The sequence below is a fragment of the Hemicordylus capensis genome, chromosome 1 (genome assembly GCF_027244095.1).
Source record: "Hemicordylus capensis ecotype Gifberg chromosome 1, rHemCap1.1.pri, whole genome shotgun sequence".
Classification (NCBI taxonomy): Eukaryota; Metazoa; Chordata; class Lepidosauria; order Squamata; family Cordylidae; genus Hemicordylus; species Hemicordylus capensis.
Window position 1 is genome coordinate 230,185,129 of NC_069657.1, and position 23,429 is coordinate 230,208,557.

Sequence of the window (23,429 nt, forward strand, 5' to 3'; positions counted from 1 at the left end):
GCCAATACTAACAAAACAATTAAATTGACCCATCATCAACCATTAACCCTTGAAACTTTAGGGCTGGATGAAAAGACCTTGGCACTGAGCAGTGTGCACACCCTCACCACCAAAATCCAGAAAACAGGAAAATATCATATTTGTATATGAAGACAGACCCACGTTAGAGTAGGGACGTCTGTTTTTGTTGCTAACCTTGGCTTTTTTGCCATGCTCAACCCAGGCTCAAGTAACACATGCTAATGGGGCATATATACTGATTAATTTTAAAGTGTTTGTTTGTTTTATTCTGTGAAATTGTTTTAATTGTTTTACTCTGTGAATCATTTTTAATTCGTGAAGCTGTTTTAATTGTTTGTTTTTATTTTATATTGTAATTTGAACTATGTACACTGCCTAGAGATGTATATAAAGATAGATATACGACAACATTTTGTTTCAGGTCCATACTTGTAATTACATTACAATTCTCAACTCAGACTCCCTGTGAGAGATCCCCCACACTGGAAACATGCTATGTACTTGCACACTCCCTTCTCTCCATCTCATGGATTTCTTCCTACCTTCCCTGGCTTGCCATGGCATCCAAATCAGGCAGACTCTGATAAGCACTGATTATAGTTTCTGAAAGTCATAATTCAAAATTATAGTTTGCAAATCTGAAAAAAGTAGGTACATTCCCCTCACATTAGACCTCACTGCAGCATTCAGCGAAACAAAAGCATTGCTGTTTTGGTAGTATACATTCTTGTCTTCTGCCCACTTACTCTAAATCTGTCACACTGACATTGATGTGTATACACAATACATGGGTACGCTCCCAGAGCTCTGACCACAACATTTTTGCAGGTGCCTAGAATTTTGAAAAATATGTTTCCAGCCCTGGTTATACAAGACTTAACATTCTGGTACTGGAAGGAAGCCACCGTTAATCTACAGTCAAGGTTATGCGATATAATATAACAGTAAGAGTAATTTTGTTCATGAAATTTCATGTACCAGTTGTAACTTACTGAAAAGCAAAAGAGCAGTTTTATAGCTGACTTGATGTTAAATTATTTTCATGCATCTGCAACTAGACAGATGGGTGGAAACATGGAACCCAAAGATTCACAACTACTCCAAACGTAGCATGTCATTTGGCAGCACTGTTGCAGGAAACTGGATTTCAGTGATGTTACTTTGTTATGAATAAGTTTGCACAGATACACTGGCATACTTTTAGCTTTTAATTTTTAGCTTTTAAAATAACTTTTAATTTGAAACTTAATTCTGATTGTGGTTTTACCCTGACTTTTAACTTGTTTACTAAAATTGGTTAATTTTATTCGTTTTATTTTACATTGTACCAATTTTATTGTTGTGAGCTGCCCTGAACAGTAGTGTACTGGAAGGGAGAGATATAAATATTTTAAATAAAAATAATTTTTTAAAAAATATCGCAGGTAAGTGATATTCACTTCAGCAAAAAATCCTGACTACTGTTGGGGATCTGATGGAGGTCTGAAGTGGTGTCATTTAATCAGGAATGAGATCGTGGGGACATACTAGATAGCTCAATGAAATATCAGTTCAGGCAAATTCCACACTAGAAATAATTAGCAAAAGAGTTCTTTTTTAAATATTACAACGTAAGATGAGGTCATTCTCTGAATACTGGGAATAGTTCTAGTCATCACATCTCTAAAAGGATGTTCTAAAGCTTGGAAAAGGTGCAAAAAAAAAGGACAAGTGACCAGAGGGCTTAAGCAACTTACCCAGAAGGAAAGATTACAATATCTGGAGTTTTCAGTTTAGCCAGCAAAGCAGGGAGGCAGCATGAAAGAAGTATATATAATTGTGCATGGTGTGGAAATAAAAGATAAAACAAAGTTATTCTCTCATGTAGTATTAGGATTCAGGGTCATCCAATGAAATTGATTCAATTAGACAAAAAACTTTTGTTTACAGGGATAGTTATAAGTGTGGCAGCTCCAACTGAACTACAAAATGCAAGGAAATTCGATGGCCTATGATGTTCAGGGTATGAGACCTGATATCCAATCAGAGATCCAACTGGCCTAAGAAATCATAACTGAGGATTAGTATTACAATAGTGTTTAAGAATTTGGTAACATGCCTCCAAGCATATGGTAAGTGCTGTTACCTCATCAGGAAACAATTACAATCATCACAATTACTAAAGGAGGAGACAACACTCACCATATGCTCAGAGGCACATGTTAGCAAATGCCCTAGCTTCTGCTGTTGCCAACAGCCTGTGCAAGTAGTGGATTGGACATGGACGACTTAGCCAAATTGTGTTTCCATGGTAATCATTCTGTAAGCCAGTACAATATCTCAGACTGGACATCAAGTCTCATACCCCCATGGTGTGGGCATCAAGAACCATCAAGTTTCCTCACTTGTTGTAGTTAATTCAGTATCCTCACTTTTTAAGAACTGAGGATCCCTATATGAGCCACACTTAATATAGGTGTATCCAGTACAAGGAAAATGAATATACTGATTTAGCATTGCCAGGCGTAATGAAGAGGGAGACATGAGTGCTTGTGTTTAAAACGATGTTATCAAATAAAGTTGAGGTTTGTTTTAAATAGAATGCAAGAGTACATTAACTATTACTAGCTTAACCTACGCAAAGCATCTGCACACTAGTACTTGATTGCTCCTCTCACCCCCTGCCACAACGCTGCTCATCTCAGAGATCTCTCCACCCTCACCTGAGCCGCATTCTTGCTCCTCCTCCTCCTCCATCTGGTTGCTTCCACCCCCCTCAGTCCTCTTGGTCACTCCTCCATCCCTTTACTCCATCCCCCTCAGCCCTCTTGGTCGTTGCTGGCACCTATTGGCCAAGCTGCAGCCCCCTGTCCCCAGAGACCTCCCCACCCTCACCTGAGCTCCTCCCCACAGAAGGAGCAGCAGCAGCGGTTAACTGGGACCTTGCTCACTGCTGCCGCCACCATGGCCACTTGTTCCCCTCAGGCCACTGACAGGCCCAGGCCCATTCCTTGCTGTCCTTAACCATCACAGGCTCCTCCCCCACATCTGCATATGGAATCTCCATTGCCCAATATCCACAGTACTTCTGCTCACAAATTCTCGCAAGAACTGCCACTCACAGGGTTAGCTACGGGTACGCCTTAGAGAATTAGATAGATAGATAGATTCTGTGCTTCATTACATAACAAGAGTGAAATATGATTATACTTTCTTATTGCATGGAGGGCGTCCACTTACTTACTGTATGGTATGTGTGTGCGTTTTAATAAATACATATAACTGTAAAGATAACACTATAAAGAACATAGGCAAATACTGGGTTTCTCCGCACTCCCCACCCCCATGCTAACAACAGGGCACGCAGCTGCTTGAATGCACTCAGGCTATCAAATAACAACAACCTATGACCCACTGCTTATCTTCAACAATCCTGTCAAGTAGCTTATATTGAGAGAGACGATTCCCTTCCACTCTCTGCTTGTCCCCAATCACCCTGTGAGGTAGCTTTGGTAGCTTTTTACATCAGTGAGCCAAGAGATCCGTCGGTAATTCTCCAGCTGTCAAGTATTATTGTCCCATGCCACTGCTTGGCTCCATACAATCTCTCCCATGGCCACAATTTGGCTCTAGCAAACATTTTTCTGCCCCATGCTCTTATTGCCTCTTCATCTTTCCAAAGGTCAGAAAGGTATATCTCGGCATGTACTCACACAGAAAGAGAAACAAATTAAAATATGTCACTGGCCTACTTCTGCTTCAGTCAGCTAAGCCGAAACACTGCTTTTCTCCCTTTCTTTCTCTTCATAAATGTTCTATAGAATACTATTGGTTGACTGTAACTGAGCAAATCCGATGTTACCACAGAACCTAATGGGAAGGGCTAAGTATCAGCTATTGATGATAGATTTCAATGGGTCTACAGTCCTTTGCTGCTCTTTTATGATTGTCAGATTATCGCATGATTTTATGTTGATTTTTTAATCCTGTGATATGCAGGGGTCTACAGATTTTGACTGATGCACTAGCCAAAACCCATTACTTACTAGCGCAACATATTACCCTCATTCCCCAAGTTCTGTAGCATATGCAGAAGAGTACTTGGGAAGTGGATGGGTGTTCGCTTTTATGCAACCAGCAGCTTACTGATGCTGCTGCTTCTTGCAAAATCCCCAAAGGTAAGATAAACCACTCTCATTTCTTCTATGTAGAATGGGGAATGAGAGCAGAAAGAAAAGTTCTCCTGCAATAAGGTAGATTCTTTCCTATCCAAATAGTTCTTCCTTAGGGCAGAACAATAGGTAATTTCCATCCCTGCTCATTAGGTTATTCCCGGAGACACCAGTGAGGTATATTTCACCACATTAGAATCTACAGGATTGTTTCCAAGACTCACCTGAAGATTAATGCTGATTTGGGGACATACATGGTGAGGGCAGAACAGGACTCAATAGAGCCTGAGTTCCCCCTCTCCCCGACTACACACACATAGTCATAAACAAACAAACACACCACCACCAGCATTCCAGGCAATGAAAAACAACAGGGGGACTCTGAACATCTTGCAGACAGTACCTATAGAAAATCAACACCCCCTTGAATATTTTTCACATTTTGTTGTGTCAGTGAGTCAGACGTGAATGCATTTAAATGAAGTGATATTCCACTCAACACACTGTGCTCCACACTTTTCAGAGGAAACAAAATGTGTTTATTGTGGAGGAAAGCATACAGACCCAAAATGTAACAATTGGATAAGTCGCCACCTCCCTGAGTCAATACTTGGTGGAAGCACCTTTGGCAGCAATTACAGCTGTGAGTCTGTTGGAATAGGTCTCCACCAACTTTAACATATACATTTGTCAGTACAAACCTGCTCAAGCTCTGTCAATTTCCTTGAGGAGCATTGATAGACAGCAATCTTTAAGCCATGCTACAGATTTTCAGTTGGATTCAGGCCAGGGCTCAGATTGGGACACTCAAAAACACTGATCTTTTTGTTCCTTAGCCACACCCTTGTAGCTTTTGTTGTTATATTTCAAGTCTGTAATTTAGATGTGTGTCGTGACAACAAAATGTAACAAATGTTCAAGATGGTGTAGACTTTCTATAGGCAGTGTATGCCTATCCAGGAGAGGAGAGCTGGTCTTGTGGTAGCAAGCATGACTTGTTCCCATAGCTAAGCAGGGTCTGCCCTGGTTGCATCTGAATGGGAGACTTGATGTGTGAGCACTGCAAGATATTCCCCTCAGGGAAGAGCAGAAGGTTTCAAGTTCCCTCCCTGTCTTCTCCAAGATAGGGCTGAGAGAGATTCCTGCCTGCAACATTGGAGAAGCTGCTGCCAGTCTGTGAAGACAATACTGAGCTAGATAGACCAATGGTCTGACTCAGTATATGGCAGTTTCCTATGTTACTATGTTCCTCCTATGCATTACTCCATCTATAAGTGAACATTTCCCATCCATGGACAGGGTGCTTTGGGGGATGGGGGTTATGCAATCAACCCTTAGGTCCTCCCCAACCAATGGCTAGGATTGTCAATCCTCCAGGCTTGACCTGGAGTCTCCAAGTACTGACAAACATCTTCAGGTTACTCTTGAAAATGCATTTCAAAATCTGTTAGCTGCTATAAAACCCCAATTTGCTGAGTAGTAGAATATAAATTTTAGAACAAATATAGTTTCCACCCCAACCTCCTTTGGTGGGACAGGAGGGACACTAAAGTATAGTATTCTTGGCCCTAGAAGCACAGAGCTATTGTAAGTGATAAAAACAGTGGAATTGGGAAATATTATCAGGTTTAGAAAGGGCAAGGGAATATATGATACAAAGGGACTGGAACATTCTTTTAATATATTAGGTCAGGTAAGTGGAACTTGTACCTCTATTCCCTTGCTTCTGACAGCTCTTGGTAATTTCAACAGCAAATATGATTCATTTTACTGATATATGGGTTATCAACCTATGCTTTAGGCAAGCCTATAAAAACATGCAGTACCCAATCCATGCTTGGCATTTAAATAATGCCCTACAGCATTGCAAGCAACCCATAAACCCCATTCTCCATGGCCCACCACAAGGAGATGACAAAAAGAGGGAGATTATTAAGCATGGTGGGCTTAAGTTGTTGGGCTCAGGTGGGTACAGCACAGTACAAGTTACGATTGACAGGTGAGCTTTTCTAGCTTACCTCACTTGTCTTCAGAGAAATGCGCACCATGCTCAGAGAACTCCAGTCCCAGCAGAAATGGTACCCAACATTAACAGTTAGTAGTTTAATTTTTATTACTCAATTCAATGAATGAACTGTTACATCACAAGATAATGCTTAGCTGAGTGAATGCACAGGTTACATGGCAGTTTTCTTACTTGCCAAGCTCCACTGGCAACACGCCCTACCCCAACACACACATATTCTTTGGGGTTGAAAAATCTGCAAGAGTTCTTGATGTTTTAATGTTCTTGATGTTTTAATTCCAGTATTTCCCATATATAACAGATAGAAGTGTTAGGATGGTAGAGGGGTGTGCGTGTGTGTTAAAAAACAATCACCAAAGAACACTCTGAATACTTTAGTATTAAATGTATGGAACCACTTACTAAAAATGGTTAGAAGTTTTACTAGTGTTGTATAGTAGTTTTTATATTTCTCTAGTATCAAGTTCACTGATTAAACTACCCAAAATACTAAATCTATATAAAAACCAATTATTAATTAAAATAGGCCTAGTTCTTTTTTCCACATAAAACGTTTCCCAACAAGGTCATGGAGATCAAAGGGTCCAAAAATGGTGGTTTACAATTACTAATCCAAAGAAATTTCAAAATGCTAACACAGGTGTATAAATTTTCTGGAATAAGTTAAAAATGAGTCATACATTTTATATCATATTATTGCTTTCTTTTACACAACACTGTTCACTCTAATAATGGCTTTGGCTTTTTCTGGGTAATGGAAGTGAACTTAGACTAGTCAAACAGACCAAAACAAATCCTCAATTTCAAATCCTGTCATGTAATGAGAAAGTTTAATTAAGGCCACATACTATGGCTGTAAATGTTCTCTTATATAACAAGGTCTAAATGAAGTTACAATTCCTTCATTAGCAAATTACAAACAAGAGTGCACAGCTGACACACCAGCTATGATTATCACAACTAATTGCCTCGTTGTTGCAAACCAGCCTGGAACAGTGTTCAGATGTCCTTCTGCAATAGCAAATGAGGGCCACATCAGGCTATTTCTGTGATCACAAGGGGCTCTTGTACTGCGATCTGATTTACCCTTGTCGACTGGCAGCAAACGGCCCAATCAAAGCACTCTCTACAAAGCAGGCTTTGAAGCCAGCTCAGCCTAGAAGCACGCTCCATATGCAGGCCGGCAGACTGCACTTCATTAGGCCTGTTGTTACATTTTCCCTCTTCTTATTCTAATGATCCTATTTTAATACACATAGGAACCTCTCCTAATTGATGTCAAGTGAGTGACTTCAACATTCATCACCAGAGCACATCAAACAAAACTTGGCAAACACGCCAGCATCATGGTGTTTAAGACCCGAGGTGTGTCTCCAACTACAGAAAAGCATGCACACACTCTCTCTCTCTCTCGCGCGCGCGCGCGCACTCACACACCTGTTTAATTGGGATTGCACGGCCGCTTCCAATGCTATCAGCTCTGCTCTCCAGTCCTTTCTTCTCTTTGTCTGGGTCGCTCCCTTTCCGAGACTGCAGAGTAAAAGCCAAGTTAGCACTATTAATGCATTGATTCACATATTGAATTTTAACTGTTTTAAAGTTGTTTTGATTTAATGACTAAAAATATGCCTATTGAAAGCAAATACTTACCTGCATAGAAATATAATACAAAGCTGGCAGGAAAAAATGTACACCTTCCTACTAGGCAACTTCCTATACAAGTGTATATCCTTAATTATCATCTGATGAGGTTTTAAAAGGCTATTAACTATTCAGCAGTGTAATTTTATGGATTACTTTGATCAGAATTAAAATTTCATTTAATTTCCTATTTTATTACAGTCGGGTGATTAAATAACATCAAAGTCAAACCAACAATGCTTGGAAAACCAAGCTGCAACTTTACATTTTGTCAAAGTGAATACTAAGCATTTTTATATGTGAACATTTCTAAATATAAATGTATATGGATAAATATGTTTCACAGAGGGGCCTTCTTTTAAAACAGTAACTTTATCCTGATGGGTTCTTTAAAAAAAACAACCAAGAAACTTAACTACTGCTTATTCAAAAACATTGAATGAAATAATGGTTGTCCTGCTTGCTTTTGCACACTGTGGGAAAATACGCACAATTCTAACACAACAGCAATTCATATCCCCCTCCTCCTCTTTTGTGAGATAAGTAAATCTACATATGACAGATTTATTTTATCATGAGCAAGATCTAAGAGTCATCCTCCTTAATAACTGCACTGACAAGTGACAACTTCACTCCATTACTTTTCAGTAGGAACATTACTCACGCAATATTGAAAATGAGGAAACATTTTCATGCACTTTTCAAATCACAGATGATATATGAAGTTAACATACTGGTAATGTCCAGTGCCACAAATGGAACACTAGTAAAAACCAAAACTATGTGAAATTGTGCTTCTTCTATACATTCAAGAGTTGTTTAAAACACTCAAAATTGGAACATAACTTGAAATAAGATGGCCAATCATATCTACTCTTCATATTACAGTGAACAGATAAAGGGAAAAAGAAGGGGAGTAAAATTCAAACAGAATACCACCTTGCCAACACCACACCTTGTGTTCACAATATCAATAACTTTTGGTGTGGGGGCAGCTTGCACATTTATAGGCATAGTAAGTTACAGCAGGGCCAGCAAGCTAGCACCTCAAACTAAGCAGTAAGGTTTACAGCACCTTTAACTATAGGTCACAAACACCACTTAAGTTAGGGATAAGCTCTTGCTTTTGTATGGTACTGACAGGCTTCCCTCAGCTCCGCTTATAACAAACCAGTTATAGTAGCTGCTCTTCTTAGAGCTCAGGACTACAACATTTTATTATTTTATCAATAACTTTCATTGTAAACCACTTTCAATATTTTAAGAGGAAAGTACTTTAAATAAAATAATTTCAACTCTTATCAGGACCTAGGTGCCTGCTCTAGTTTTCTGTGGCATCCTTTAACTCTACATTTGTCTTATTTGTCCCAGATTCAAGGACTTTCACCACTATAAAACATCTAAGATAAAGTGTGCTGTCAAGTCGATTTCAACTCCTGGCGCCCACAGAGCCCTTTGGTTTTCTTTGGGAGAATACAAGAGGGGTTTGCCATTGCCTCCTCCCACACAATATGAGATGATGCCTTTCAGCATCTTCCTATATCACTGCTGCCCAATATAGGTGTTTCCCATAGTCTGGGAAGCATACCAGTGGGGATTCGAACCAGCAACCTTCTGCTCCCCACTATGCTGTAAACAAGTAGTAAAAACAGATATTGCACTTATTTGATAGAAATAACTTTATCCTTTATAAAATGCACAGCACACATTAATAGTAACAAGAACTGAGATAGAACAATGGGGTGGAGGTGGAAGGAAAGCAGTTTCCTTACAAAACACGAAAAATAGGCGTGTGAGAAAAGTAATTCCCCTGAACACTTATAGCAATTGCCTGTGGGTGACCAAGCAGAAAGGAATTGGAAGAGAGTTGGTTTGTTTTTACTTTTATGCCAATGTGTCCCAAATAACTATCAGAGGTGTTTAGGTACAATAGTAAAATGAGTGGAATAGTAACTTTTCTGCTTCTGTTTGCAAGATTGTATACTGGGTATATGGTGGCAGTCACCACAGAAGATCTTCCTGTCACAACAGCTATCACATATCAGTTGTGTATCAACTGTAGCTATCTGGATATAAAACATTGTTTGCTAAGGATAACTGTGATAGTTGGATAGATTTGACTACAATGATCTCTACCAATATGCCTACCAATAAATGAGCCTGAAGATACATTTTTGTGTAGCTTTTGACAAGATAAAGTATTTCCCTCAGAGTAACCTAAATAAGTTTGCTGTTGTAACCATTGATCATAACATTTAGAAAAATTAAAACATAAAATAACATAAGCAAAACATAACAGAAAAAGGGAAAAAGCCACGCAATACAATTAAGAACAACAACATAAAATACCTATCAACCAAAGTAGTAATTATATGACCCATTAATGTGGTATTTACTGGCTATTTTGAGACCAATAGGGCAGCTTTTTTGGCCACACAAAATTTAAAGAAATACAGTTAATATAAATAGTGGTTCTGGAGGTTTTACTCTTCCCCACGCTCCAGTCACTGAGGATAGAACATTATAGTTCATATCATCTTTTTGAAATCGTTTCAGCATCTGGTGAGTAAGTTTCTTAGTATTAGGAAGTTTTGTACATTGCAAAGATTCTAGCATTTCTTGGACATCACTATCACCTCTTAATCAAGTTGAAAATGAAAGAGTAAGAGCTATGTACAGTAAGAGCTACTGTGAATTGCCAGAAACACTACTGCGGGGGGGGGGGGAATCTGGTATTTGTTCACTCATTATTATGAAGTTTAGTATTTCAGTATTTCTTTTGTTTTATTGTGCAGCACTAGCAAATCAAATTTTCTATGTGAAAAATGTAAGCTGATAGATGAGATTTGTAACCTTACAAACTAGACTGATATTTATATGATAATATAATATTAAATCAAAATGAGTTTATCCACTTTCAGCTAAAAATGAGGTGGTTTTTTTTTTTTTCTATACAAAGCAAAATTTCCTGTACTGGAAATCAAGCCAGTATTACATTATAGGGGGGAAATGGTCTAAGATTAAGCTCTCTCTGCCAGTTTTACCAGCAATGCAAATGTAAAATGTTTATACACACACTCACTCACTTTCTTTCCCCTCATCTATATATAGATAATAGATATAAATATAGATATATAGATCTCCTGTTACAAGAATTATTTATTTAATCCTTCCATTTTAGTCCACCACAAGGAACCTCAAAATACACACAGTCCCTCCACAGGATTCTAAGCATAATCTGAGCAGAAGCAGAATACATGATTTCAGCATACAGATGCAAACCCTCTTTGCAGGGACCATTGCCAATGCTCCTACCCAACATTCCATTTCTTGACTGACACTGACATCTAGTGGAGCACAATGCTAAGATCATAGCTAACAAATACATTAAATTGTAGGTAGCCATGTTGGTCTGTTAAGTGGGGGTGGGGTGGGAAATAATACAAACCAAAGACAGACAATATTGAGTCCAACTAAAGAACCACAAAGTAGTAATCAGCTAATGTTTGAGCTCTTCCGCTTGATACCAGGCTAGATATTGAGCAAAAATGAGGGGGATGAGAGAGTATGTTGGCAGTGCCCCAATGGTCAGCAGTTTGTAGAACCTAAAGATGGGGCACCTAGTCTCTATTAGGTGTGAGATGGTTCCATTGCACACCTAGAGCTTCTGGAATAAAGGAGCAACAAGTTACAGCAAATCATTATTACATTTTTATTCCAGCTCCCTAAGAAAATCAGGATGGTTTACATTATCTCCCCCCATCATTTTATCCTTACAACAGCCCTGCAAGGTACATTGGGCTGTGAGAGGAACTGCTAGCTGCTCACAGTTTCTAGGATGTTCCCTCCCTGCAACCCTGGCATCCAGCATCATTGCTGAAGTTCACAAAACCCTCAGCTACAGCTTTTCAGGCAAGCTCAGTAAAACAGCGGGGGGGGGGGGCGGGGGGGGCAGGGAAGATGCCTTCAGCTGTGGATGCCCCCACCATCACCGTGTATATTGTGTAAGTAAAGATATCTATGTTGCCTCCTTAATTCCAATGTGAATTAGTTTCCCCAGTACATAGTGCTGTGCACAGATTTCTGTAGAAACTGGAAGACTGCCTTCAATGCTTTCTAAAACTACACAAACACTCCTCATCAATGCAGAAAGACAGTGTAACACACAGTTCTCTCTAAAGATGGTATGACTTTACACATGGAATACTGCAGCTATAGCCCTGATGTTGGATACTCAACCTAGCAAAAGAGAAGCACTAGTCACCAGTATCAGCCATACAGGAGGTTTGTATCCATTCCAAATTCTGAATACCACAGCAAGTACCGTCCTGTTTCTCAGAAACAGACCATGTATTAGGCTTCTATACACATTTTTCTAGTGCTATCCACCCTGAACACTCTTTGTAGCACCTAAAGCAGTCAAGACTTCTACTCACTAAACAACTAATGTTCTTTTGCAGTATGAAGTAAAAACCAGATTTAAAACAATGAGTAAAAATCCAGAATAACTGGGATTCTAGGTTATATACACTGATTATCTAGATCCATTTCAGTTGGGCTTCAGGCCTGGTTTTGGAACAGAAACTGCCTTGATTTCCCAGTGGGATGACTTGTGCCAAGAGAGACGGGCGAGTGTGTGTTAATTCTCTTGGACCTCTCAGTGGCTTTTTGGTATCCTTTTAGATAGGCTGTCCGAGTTGGGTGTGGAAGGCACCACTTGGCAGTGGTTCTATTCCTACCTGTATGGCCAATGGTGCAAGGGGATTACTGCTCAACCCCTTGGCATTTGTGCTCTGGGGTGCCACAGGCTTTCATACTTCCCACTATGCTGTTTAACATCTACAGGAAAGCACTGGGAGAGGTCATCCAGAGACTTACCTTGAGGTGTCATCATTACGCAGATGACACCCAAATGTGTATCTCTTTTTCATCAGATGGAGGTCGGGGTGGGGGGCTGCCCTGAATCAGTGCTTGAGTGCAATAATGGTGAATAAAAGGGTGTGAACAAAAGGGTGAGGGTGAACAAATTGAGATTCAATCCAGACAAGACAAAAGTACTGTTGGTCGATTGTTAATCCATCTGGGTGAATGATGTCCAGCCTGTTCTAGATGGGGCTGCATTCCTCCTAAAGGATCAGTTTCAGTTTGGGGGTGCTCATAGATACATCACTGTCACTAGGGGCTCAAGTGACCTCTGTGACTCAAAGTGCCTTTTATCAGCGTCGACTGATATACTGGCTGTGACTTTAAAGGTAAAGTGTGCCATCAAGTCAGTGTCGACTCCTGGTGACCACAGAGCCCTGTGGTTGTCTTTGGTAGAATACAGGAGGGGTCTATCATTGCCTCCTCCCATGCAGTATGAGATAACGCCTTTTAGCATCTTTCTAGATCGCTGCTGCCTGATATAAGTGGGCTGTGACTTTACCTGGATGGAAATAATCTTGGTCACAATTATGCATGCTATGGTAACTTCCCACTTAGATTACTGCAATGCATTGTACATGGGATTGCCTTTGAAAAGAGTTCAGAAACTGTAGCTGGTCCAAAATAGGTAGACAAGATTATTAGCTGGGGATGGGAGTTTTGATTATATCATGCCAGCACTTTGTCAGCTGCATTTCCAGGCCCAATTCAAAGTGCAGGTTTTGACCTTTAAAGCCCTAAACCGCTTGGAACCAGTTTGCTTGAGAGTGTGCCTTGCTTGATATGTCCCTACCCAGATCCTGAGTCATGGGTCCTTCTCCAAGTACCCCTGCCAAATGAAGTGAGGCAGGTGGCTACTAAGAAACTACAGAGCAATTACTCAAACTGAGTGATCACAGGCAGAGCTAAATACATTTATACCATAAGGTATAAATGAAAGAAGCTTATTGTTAAAGGGTTTGAGGTTTGATTTCCTTCAGTACTACACAATACAGAAAATACACAATATAGAAAAGTAATTCAAATTGAGCTGATTGACCATTTCAGAGATCATGATGTTAGAGATGTATATGATTAGCATGCACCAAAACTAGACAACAACTAGCAGGTCATAAGCCATGGTAGGTGTGGAATGGTGTGGAAATAGACTCCCAAACACAATTTGACATTTGTGGCAGTTGGCTTTGTTGTTGCTGTTGTTGTTTAAAGAAAATATTAAAGTGGACCATTGTAGGTAGCAGTATTTTATTTAACTAACAAGATTTTTGTCCCACCTTTCTCAAAGATTGATTCAATATTAAAGTATGCAAATACAGAGGAAATAAGTGGATAAGCATCTTATCTCTTGGTTCACTCACCGTGAAAAGGTTGGACCGGCGCTTGGACTGTTTACGAACAGGTGTTGGAGTGTTGGTAGCAGGTGGAACATCAATCCTTAGCTCCTTCTGGCTGGTGCTTGGAGTAGATGGAACAGAGGAGGAATAATCACTTAAACTCCCTCCTCCATTACTGGTCTGCAACAATTAAAATCCATTTTAGCAGAAAGAAACCCAGCTGCAGTTAATAACCTTCATTTCATCTTTAATAGGCAAAGTAGTATTGTTGTTGTATATATTTACTAGAGGTGTTGAAAAATTCCCAAACCAAAATACTTAGTTCCATTCATCTAGTAACAACTATGAGTTATATCCCCAAGAGCTTCTCTCCCCCCACCCCATTGGCTCAGTTTGCCAATCCTTGGAGAATCTCCCTTTCCCTCTGCAGTACCCTGTGCCCTTGCCTGAAAATCTGTTCCTGAGGTGACTCTCAGGAGTAGATTTTCAGCGGTCCAAGAGGCTGCAGAGAGAAGGTAGAACATGAAAACAACTCCACCCCTCCATTTTGCACAAAGTGCACACAAAAGCTCTTCAAATACAGCTTTCTACCCCCAAACTAAATTCACATCTAGTTTGTATCCATTTGTTCTTGTCCTCCTTTAATCCCCCCCACCGCAACACACACTACAGTAATTGCTTTATTATATACCATATAAGCCCTCAGTTTCCCTGTTTGCAAAGCTCTTTCCACGCTCTTGTCTGAACTTGATCAATTTGAATGCATTCAAATGCACTTCTGTATAGAGAAGCTGGCCTGTACATATGGCTGAATGGTGGAAGCACAGGAACCTGGCAAGCCCAAAGGCAGAACTACTATGTATTTACCATACATTTGAGAGCTGGTAGAGAAAGAAATCAAGAGAAAAGGTCTGAAGCAACTCAAACGCTAATTCCCAGGAAAAAGGAAAACTGTAATTAGTGAGGCAGCTTCCAGTTCAGGGACAGCTCCTCTTCTTGGTTCCCCCTCCTCTCCATTGCACGCACTCACCAAACACACACACCATAATTCTTGAAAATCCCCTATCCTTCAGGACTGGAATTTCAGGGATGCAAAGTTTCACTGCATAAGAAGCACTCTAGCTGTAGTTCTCTGAAACCAACCCATAATGTTAACAATGACAAAAAAATTACAACTATAAGCATTTTGTAAAAAATGAAAAGGAAGATTACCCCAAGGCTAAGCCAGCGTGGTGTAGTGGTTAGAGTGCTGGACTAGGACCGGGGAGACCCAAGTTCAAATCCCCATTCAGCCATGAGACTTGCTGGGTGACTCTGGGCCAGTCACTTCTCTCTCAGCCTAACCTACCTCACAGGGTTGTTGTGAGGAGAAACTCAAGTATGTAGAATCCCGCTCTGGGCTTCTTGGAGGAAGAGCGGGATATAAAGGGAAATAAATAAATAAAATAAAATAAAATATTTAACTCGAAACCGAGCCTTTTCTGTAGCTGCTCCTGGCCTATGGAATGCGTTCCTGGCAAATATCTGCAGTTTAGGCTCACTGTTGGCCTTTAAGAGACCCCTAAAAACTTACTTGTTTGGCCTGGCCTTCCAAGGTTTGTAAACTGTTTTTAAAAGTATTTTAATTAGTTAATTTTAAATGGTTTTAATTGTTTTTATATTGTTTTTAGCACTGTGTCTTAAATTGTGTGTGTTTTTAATTTCTTTTTAAATTTGTTGTACACCGCCCAGACCCTTTGGATGGGGCAGTTTATAAATGTAATTAATAATAATTTAAGACGGTTCTTGTTAAGGGCAGACTGCCCAGAATTCCATAAAACCCTATCAAGAATGGGAATTCATGATAAGTCCAAAATTTCCCTTTCTCCAGTGGTGTTAGAGTGAGGCAGTTCAGGGTTGTAAAACTGTGCACCCAATGGGTGGTAAGATTTTACTGCCCTTCAAAAAAACCAAAAAACCCACAACCTTCTGGAGAACGCAAAAATGGCAGTGGCCAAGGATGCAGAGGAGAATCTCGTTACTCGTGGGGATTCCATTCCTTGCTAGTAAGCAGGCAACTGAACCGCAAGTAACAAGGCATTACGGTTATGGGGGAAAGGGGGTTAGGTTCAAAGGTGGAGGGGGAAATCCAAAAAGGGCAAAAAAAATGGCCCAGAATGGCAAAAAAAAAATTACTGTGGAATATTTCGTGGGTCTCTCATGTGCCATGTTTAAAAGTCTGATTTTGTGAAGAATAAATGAGCCACAAAATGGCTCCTTTAGACAAAATGGAGTGCGGAAGTGACTTCAGCAGTCACTTCTGGCCCTCTAGGAACTGTGGATACATGGTTTTTAAGCCTATCATATCCAAGGATACTGGAAACGGGTGTCTATTAGACACCCCACAGAACCACGAATAATGGTTCTGCAAAAAACAAGGTTCTCCTGTACTGATGCAACAGTATCTAGTAAGAATACAGATGGATCTCCAGGTTGTCGTCTTGCATGAAAATTCAAGAGAAGGGCAACTCCTCATGGAACCATGCCAAAAGTGAGCTATAGTTCCATTAAGCAGAAACCAACTTTTAGCCTGATGGGGACTGCATTCCTAAGACCTAGAAGTGTGAACAGTGTAAGATATTTCCCCTCAGGGGATGGAGCCACTCTGGGAAGAGCAGAAGGTTCCAAGTTCACTCCCTGGCATCTCCAAGATAGGGCTGAGAGAGATTCCTGCCTGCAACCTTGGAGAAGCTGCTGCCAGTCTGTGAAGACAACACTGAGCTAGATAGACCAATGACTCAGTATATAGCAGCTTCCTATGTACCTATCTGGCAACTGTTTAAACAGAAACACTTACATAATGGCTAAGGGATAAAAACAGGAATTCTGATTTCCTAGAATCCCACGTACTGAACATGTAGAAACTGAGTGCCCCGGCATCCAAACAGTGTCATACCTTTTCTATTGAATGAGAAGGATTTGGACATAGAGGTAACAATCTCGTCAAATCCATGAAAAAGCAAATCAAACTTTGGAATGAAGAGGTCAGTCATGGAAATTACCCTATCTCCATGGAAAATGCATACGTGTTCATTAACAGAAATAGCATTGAGCTCAGAAATCCTATTGATTGATTGACTGATTGCCATCAAGTCGGTGTCGACTCTTAGCAACCACATAGATAGATTCTCTCCAGGATGATCTGTCTTCAACTTAGCCTTTAAGGTCTCTCAGTGGTGCATTCATTGCTGCTGTAATTGAGTCCATCCACCTTGCTCTGGTCGTCCTCTTCTTCTCTTATTATAGATTATAGAAATCCTATAAGCAGACATAATTCCAACTAAAATCATGTCTTAAGCAAACATAATTCCAACTTATTTCTTCGTGTAAACCGCCCTGAGCCGTTTTTGGAAGGGCGGTATAGAAATTGAATGAATGAATGAATGAATGAATAAAAGAGCAAGTCTTCATGGATAATTTCCTAAGCAGACAATGACTATGGGTTCAAAGGAAAGTCATCACAGCAGAAAGAAATAATAAGTAAATAACACATTTAGTCAGTCATGATGGCCATATGGAATCTCCATAATTTCTAAAGTACATCACTAAATACTGTTTGCTAGAAAGCAATAGCAAGGAGAGCTGTTGCCTTCATGTAGTGGTCACGGAATTATTTGCTTAATCACTGTATTATATTGTAATATCCAGTATTGTAATACCAAGAAGTATTTGCTTACTCAAGCAGGATGCTACGCTTGTCTAATGTAGTAAGGTACTTATTTAGACCACACTAAGATCCCCGTGGGAAAATCTGGCTAAAGTAGGTGAGTTAAGAAGCAACATCCTCTTAAGAAATATGTGGGCATGCAGATGCACAAATAGCTCTTTGCCCCTATCATGGTATAGTATGTTGGTGATAGCAGCAACGTAGCACCAGTGAGTTATAACTTAGATCCTTGTAAAGGCTATCTTAGAGGAAAGCTAAAGGAGAGAGTGTACCATCAAACTTTCTTGGGTAAATTATTCTCAACCATCACCATAAGGATTGCCAAGTGATGTTATAAATTTACTGATAGAAGACTTGTGCGAAGAAAGAAAAACTGTTTTAAGACTTTCAGCATAGACTTGTTATGTAAGTTTTTGCTATTTAACATCCAGGCTGAGGGTGTGCCACTGGACCTTGGGAGAGAGAGAGCAGATCCTAGCAAAGAGCACAAAATCATAGCAACCAAGATTGCAACCTGAAGAGGTCTGAAAGTCACAGTCTCTTGGGCCAGCATAAAATGATCAGAATAAACTGGCCCTATATTTCTGGATTGCTCTGAAAATGAGCTTGATGGGAGCAAAAGCATACATCCTTCTCCTTGGTCAACTGCTGGCTGAGGCATCTACCCCACAGGCCTGAGATACATATCTGAACCAAAACAAGCATCTGCTCACTTGGCAGCTCTCCAGAGAATGAACAGACATCAATAGCTCCAAACCTGTTGTAGATTTGATGTATTTTCTCTCTCTCCCCCACAAAGTATTCCAGCTGAACTAGTCCACTGTTGCATTCATGACTTCAACTAAGTCCTGCATTTATGGACATCAAAAGTTGTTCTGACCAGGATAACATTCTGCAGGCTTCCTTGTTGTTCTATCTTGCCTTAATGTTGTTCTATCCTTAATGTTGTTCTATCTTGCCAATTTATATGTCTTTGCTGATGAGGTGTCCATATGAATCAAAGGTCCCTGCTCTCAATTCAAATCTTGGAACACTAGCAGTGTCAGTCTTATCATGCCTGCAACCTTGGAGAAGCCACTGCCAGTCTGAAGACAATACTGAGCTAGTTAGACCAATGGTCTGACTCAGTATATGGCAGCTTCCTATGTCCCTATAATTCCAAACTTGAGTCACAGTCTTTTTGGATTCCTGCTGCCAGTAGAGAACACAGTACATACTGCTGAACTGTTCTGGAAGGGTAAGCAGAAGTCTACAGAGAGGTCCGGCACAGAACGTTGCTCACAGAACCACAACTTGGCAGGGCACTAACATGTCCAGTATCTGTGCTAAAGTCATTAGACAGGCAGTCATCACTGTGTTGATCAGGTCTTAACACTGCCTCACAGGTGTCAACATGCTGTTTGTTGAGTAGGAACTATAACACACTGCCTCTTGTTTACCAATTAGTGATTTTAAAGTCATTAAAGGGTACAGTGAACATCTCTCAATCCATGTTGGAAGCTGAATCAGGTAAGTTCTTCTGATAAAGAAATACAGAAATCTCCCTGGTAATGCAAATGAGCCACAAAAGCCACCTAGCACTTTAGTGAGATCTCACAGAGTGAACAGCAAAGGCCAAATGTAGAGATGATTTCTGAAAGGTCTCTGACGCGAGAAAATCCTTGTCTCTGACTCTGTTCCATTATAGCAGTTCTTGAAGTGCCTTTTCCTCATCTTCTTGATCTAGAATTGCTCACTAGTCTCTCTTTTTCTTGTTTGGTGTTATTTGCAAAAGGAACAGTTATTCCTAAAGAGTAGCTTGCTAGGCACTACTGCAAAAAGTTAATTTCATATTTTAATTCTAGATATAATTTTCTTCAGAATGCCAGTCAGTAATACAGCCAGAAGGAAAACAACTTAGTTGGTCCCCAGGGCTAAAATAAAGTTGTTGCAGATGAAGCTAGTACAGAGACAATTTCTGAGTAAAGTCAACACAACAAGTCATTTCCCCTTGAATATGTACTTTGCAAAAAGATACACAAAGCCCCAACCTGAATTGTGTATTTCTACTAGGACCTGCTTCAGACATTATGGTTTCTGCTCATGAAGTCACCCTGACTTTTCCCAATTGTGAGAAAACAATTACACGGATTGTACTATTATGGTGACTGGATGGCAGCAACCTCCATGACCTTGGAAACTGGGAAAGTGCCTTGATGTTGCTGCAGGACAATGACTGTGATCATCTGAGTTGTGCAATATGTCTGCTCACTCACTCAGGAATAACTGGTGTGTATCAAGGGCCCTATAAAACACATTCTTATAAAGTTACACCAGGGTTAATCTAATCTGTTCCAAAACAGGATCTCTCCCAAAGTTTCTGTCATGTAGCCTGTCAGCCTTTTAAAACTCCAAAGAATCTAAGTCTTCTCAAGTACTTTATTCCATACCTAAAGTTTCCTAACATCAGATCAGACTTACAAAATGCTATTTGTCTGAGGTGAGCAGCAACAGTCCCGAAATAAGCACTGAAGAAGCAACTACCTCAAATGCAGGTGGCCAAACACCGTTACCAGCTACAAGCACAGCCCAAAAGAACTGGGGCTGGACACAGTCAGTTTAGGCTGCATGTATGATTTAGCCTTTTAAGAGGGATGGCCAGGGGGTGGGGGCTATTTTCAATGGGTGGTAGCACTCAGTCATGCCTAGTAGCACTCAGTCATGCCTAAGCTCCCTGGCTGCATTTCCCAGCTAGGAAACACACCAAGGCTCTTGGCTTGGTTACAGAGAGAAATGGGTAGGGCTGCTGTCTTGGTACTGTGCTGTTTCCCCATGGTGCTGTGCTGGTAACAGCAATTCTGTCTGGCTCTCTCCAAGCCTCAGAAAGCATGTTGGGAGCCAAGTAAGGCCAACACCTTGGCACTGCACTGTTTCCACGTGTTTTGAGTGCTAGAGCTACCAGATTTTCAGAAAACTAAGCAATTATTTCCAACAATTCCACTTCTTTCTACCTGCATACATACTTCCAGAAGTCTCTTGCTAGCTTCACCTTTTCTTTGATATCAGATCATTTATTTCTGAAAGCTTACATTACAAGATTAACTGTCCAGGTTTGTTTCATCATAGCATATTTTAGCCAAATTTAAAATGTATTGGTATAATATGAAAGAAAACAGTTAGTATTTCAATTCCTTAAACTAGTTCACACCATTTTTAAAATCCCAAAACATTTAAAATAATCTAAACCACATGAAGGTCAAAATAAGAGTTCCACTAAACCTAGGCTGGTTTGAGTTCTGAGGACTGCATCATATACAGGTGTGTATGCAACACATTTTAAGCATGTGAACACAGTGAAACAGACACATTTGCATAACCTGTGAAAAGCCCCTCATCAGTCAATACGAATCTCTGCTGTTTTCAGGAGCTTATCATTTCAGGTTGCCAGCCTTTCCTCAGTGGTAGCACTCAAGCACAAGGAGGTTTTTAGCACAGTTTGTGCATTTGTATCTGCCTAGAAACTGAACAATAAAAAGAAACTAACCAGTTATTAGCCTCAGACACTCCCTTTTTCATCTGTTTATTTAAACCTAAGGGCCCCATTTGCCAAGTGAGTGAGATAACTGAAGCTGAACAAAAAAGCAAGAAATAGTGGTGGTCAGCAAGACCTATGGCAAGTAACAGATGCAATCCAACCTCCCGGGTAACTAAGACTCACAGCTTTGCAACATTCCCATGTTCATCACTTTGCCTGGATAAAAATAAATAAATATAAAATGTGTATTCTTGTAACAAAAAGGAAAAGCCTTTGAGAGCGAGTGACTGGGAGCCGACTGCTTATGCAGCTGCTCCCACTGCAACCCATGGCATGGGAGCCAAGATGGTGCCCCCGCCCCCGAATCAGTCTCAAGGGCCAGGGAAACAACCCCGTTCCCCTGTCAAGTCACATACTGCAGGGGGAGTGGCAAAAAATCCTTTATTTGTGTATGTACTTAAAATAGTTATATCCCACCCCTCCAGCACAATACTGCTTGGGTTGACTCACAAAATTTGAAAAACAATGTAAAACAATTAAAAAAATTATAGTAAAAAAAAAAACTAAAAACAGACCTAGCTATAACCAAATTTAAAAGCTGAAAGTTAGAAAGCTAGAAAGTGAAAAACCCACCAGTTATACGATGTATTTGACTTTATTGCTAAGAGAGTTCATAATTCCAGAAATGATGTGCATGTTTCCACATCAGTACAATGAGGCTTTCTGCCCACTCATTCCCTTCCCCCTCCCTTTTTCTCCTCACGAACATTCCAGCTGATCTGAACATGCTTCAATTTAGTGGGAGCGGTGATGGCTCTGAACACATCAAATGGCCTGATTTGGGACTGGCCCCATGTAAAGCAGTCAGACTGCACATTTTAAGATACAGGAAGGTCATCTCTACCAAATGATATCAGTTTCAGCCATGTGTAGTTCATGGCCCTGTTACCCCTTTTTGGAGAGGTCTGAAAGAGGTTACGCCCCAACAAAGTAAAGCAGATTGGACAATTTGGAATAATGTACATTCTTCCCCAACAGATACTGCTTGCTTCATCTATGTAAGTAATGTTCCCAAGATGACGTTTTTGGGGGGCTTGCACCTCCTAAATGCCCAGCAGCTGCTCATAAGACTGGCGCTTTTGGAAATGCCAGATTTAGTTTAACAGCTCTAGGTAGTCAAATCTTATCACACACATTTTTTTACATTGTCTCTGAGACTACATGCTCAGTGAGAGTGCCCCATCCCCTTGATGATGTGCATCAGGTTTTGGTGACCATGCTCCAACCCCTTCCTGAAAGGGTGCAATGCATTATAACTAGTGCTCTAATATGCACTAGTCTTCAAGTGTATCTAAACAAAATAAAGTACTAGTTTTTATTCATATACATCCCTAAAGAGTTTGAGCACAAGACACAAAAGATGTCCTTCCTTTCCTATCTCCCAATGCAATTTCTAGATTTAAATGTGAGCTTCCTCTTCACAACAGGCAACATCCAGGCTAGTTAGTTATGACTAAGTCCCACTGGAATCAATGAGAAGTTAGTTATGACTAACTTAAATTCCATTAATTTCAATGAGGCTTAATCTGGATATTGTCTAGTACCATTTTATGATCCAGACAGCACACAGAAAGGTCCTTTGCTGGCTAATAGCTGCCCCATGAACAGCTTTCCTTTAAAGATTCAAACAATATTTTTTAGAAGACAATGCAAGACTTTTCTATTTAAGCTGCCTTTTATAGGAGGTTGAGTGAGGTGTTGTTTTTTAGCTCTTTAATTGCACTGCAACTAGTTTAAATTTGCGTTGTAAGTAATTGTGACCTATTCTGAACTTTCAGGGTAAAGTATGATATACATTCAAATAATGACAAAGAACTTTATAAAAGTTTTCTAAAGCACAACTAAAAATATTCATTTTACAGTGCCTCACCAGCCAGCGTGGTGTAATGGTTAAAATGCTCAGAGGCGTATCTAGGGAAAATAGCGCCTAGGGCAAACACTGAAATTGCGCCCCCCTGTCCAAGCATCTGACACCCATCTTTCAGATAACTTTACCATAATATCAGCTCAAAAATACAAGTCAGGCTCGTTAATCTTTTAATCTTTCAAAAAC

At 40.2% G+C, this 23,429-nt stretch overlaps 1 protein-coding gene across 17 annotated transcripts in view; it reads right to left on the reverse strand.

The window, feature by feature from the left end:
- AGAP1 (ArfGAP with GTPase domain, ankyrin repeat and PH domain 1) overlaps positions 1 to 23,429 on the reverse strand; it is a 591,701-nt gene that overhangs the window by 382,959 nt on the left and 185,313 nt on the right. For all 17 annotated transcript variants that reach the window (XR_008313014.1, XR_008313016.1, XR_008313015.1 and 14 more), the window contains 2 exons: positions 14,121 to 14,276; positions 7,636 to 7,728 (listed from right to left, as the gene is read on the reverse strand). Coding sequence is in view for 14 of the 17 variants with exons in the window: in XM_053283168.1 (XP_053139143.1) it covers positions 7,636 to 7,728; positions 14,121 to 14,276 (249 nt within the window). In the remaining 3 variants the exon portion in view is untranslated. The remainder of the gene's footprint in view (positions 1 to 7,635; positions 7,729 to 14,120; positions 14,277 to 23,429) is intronic.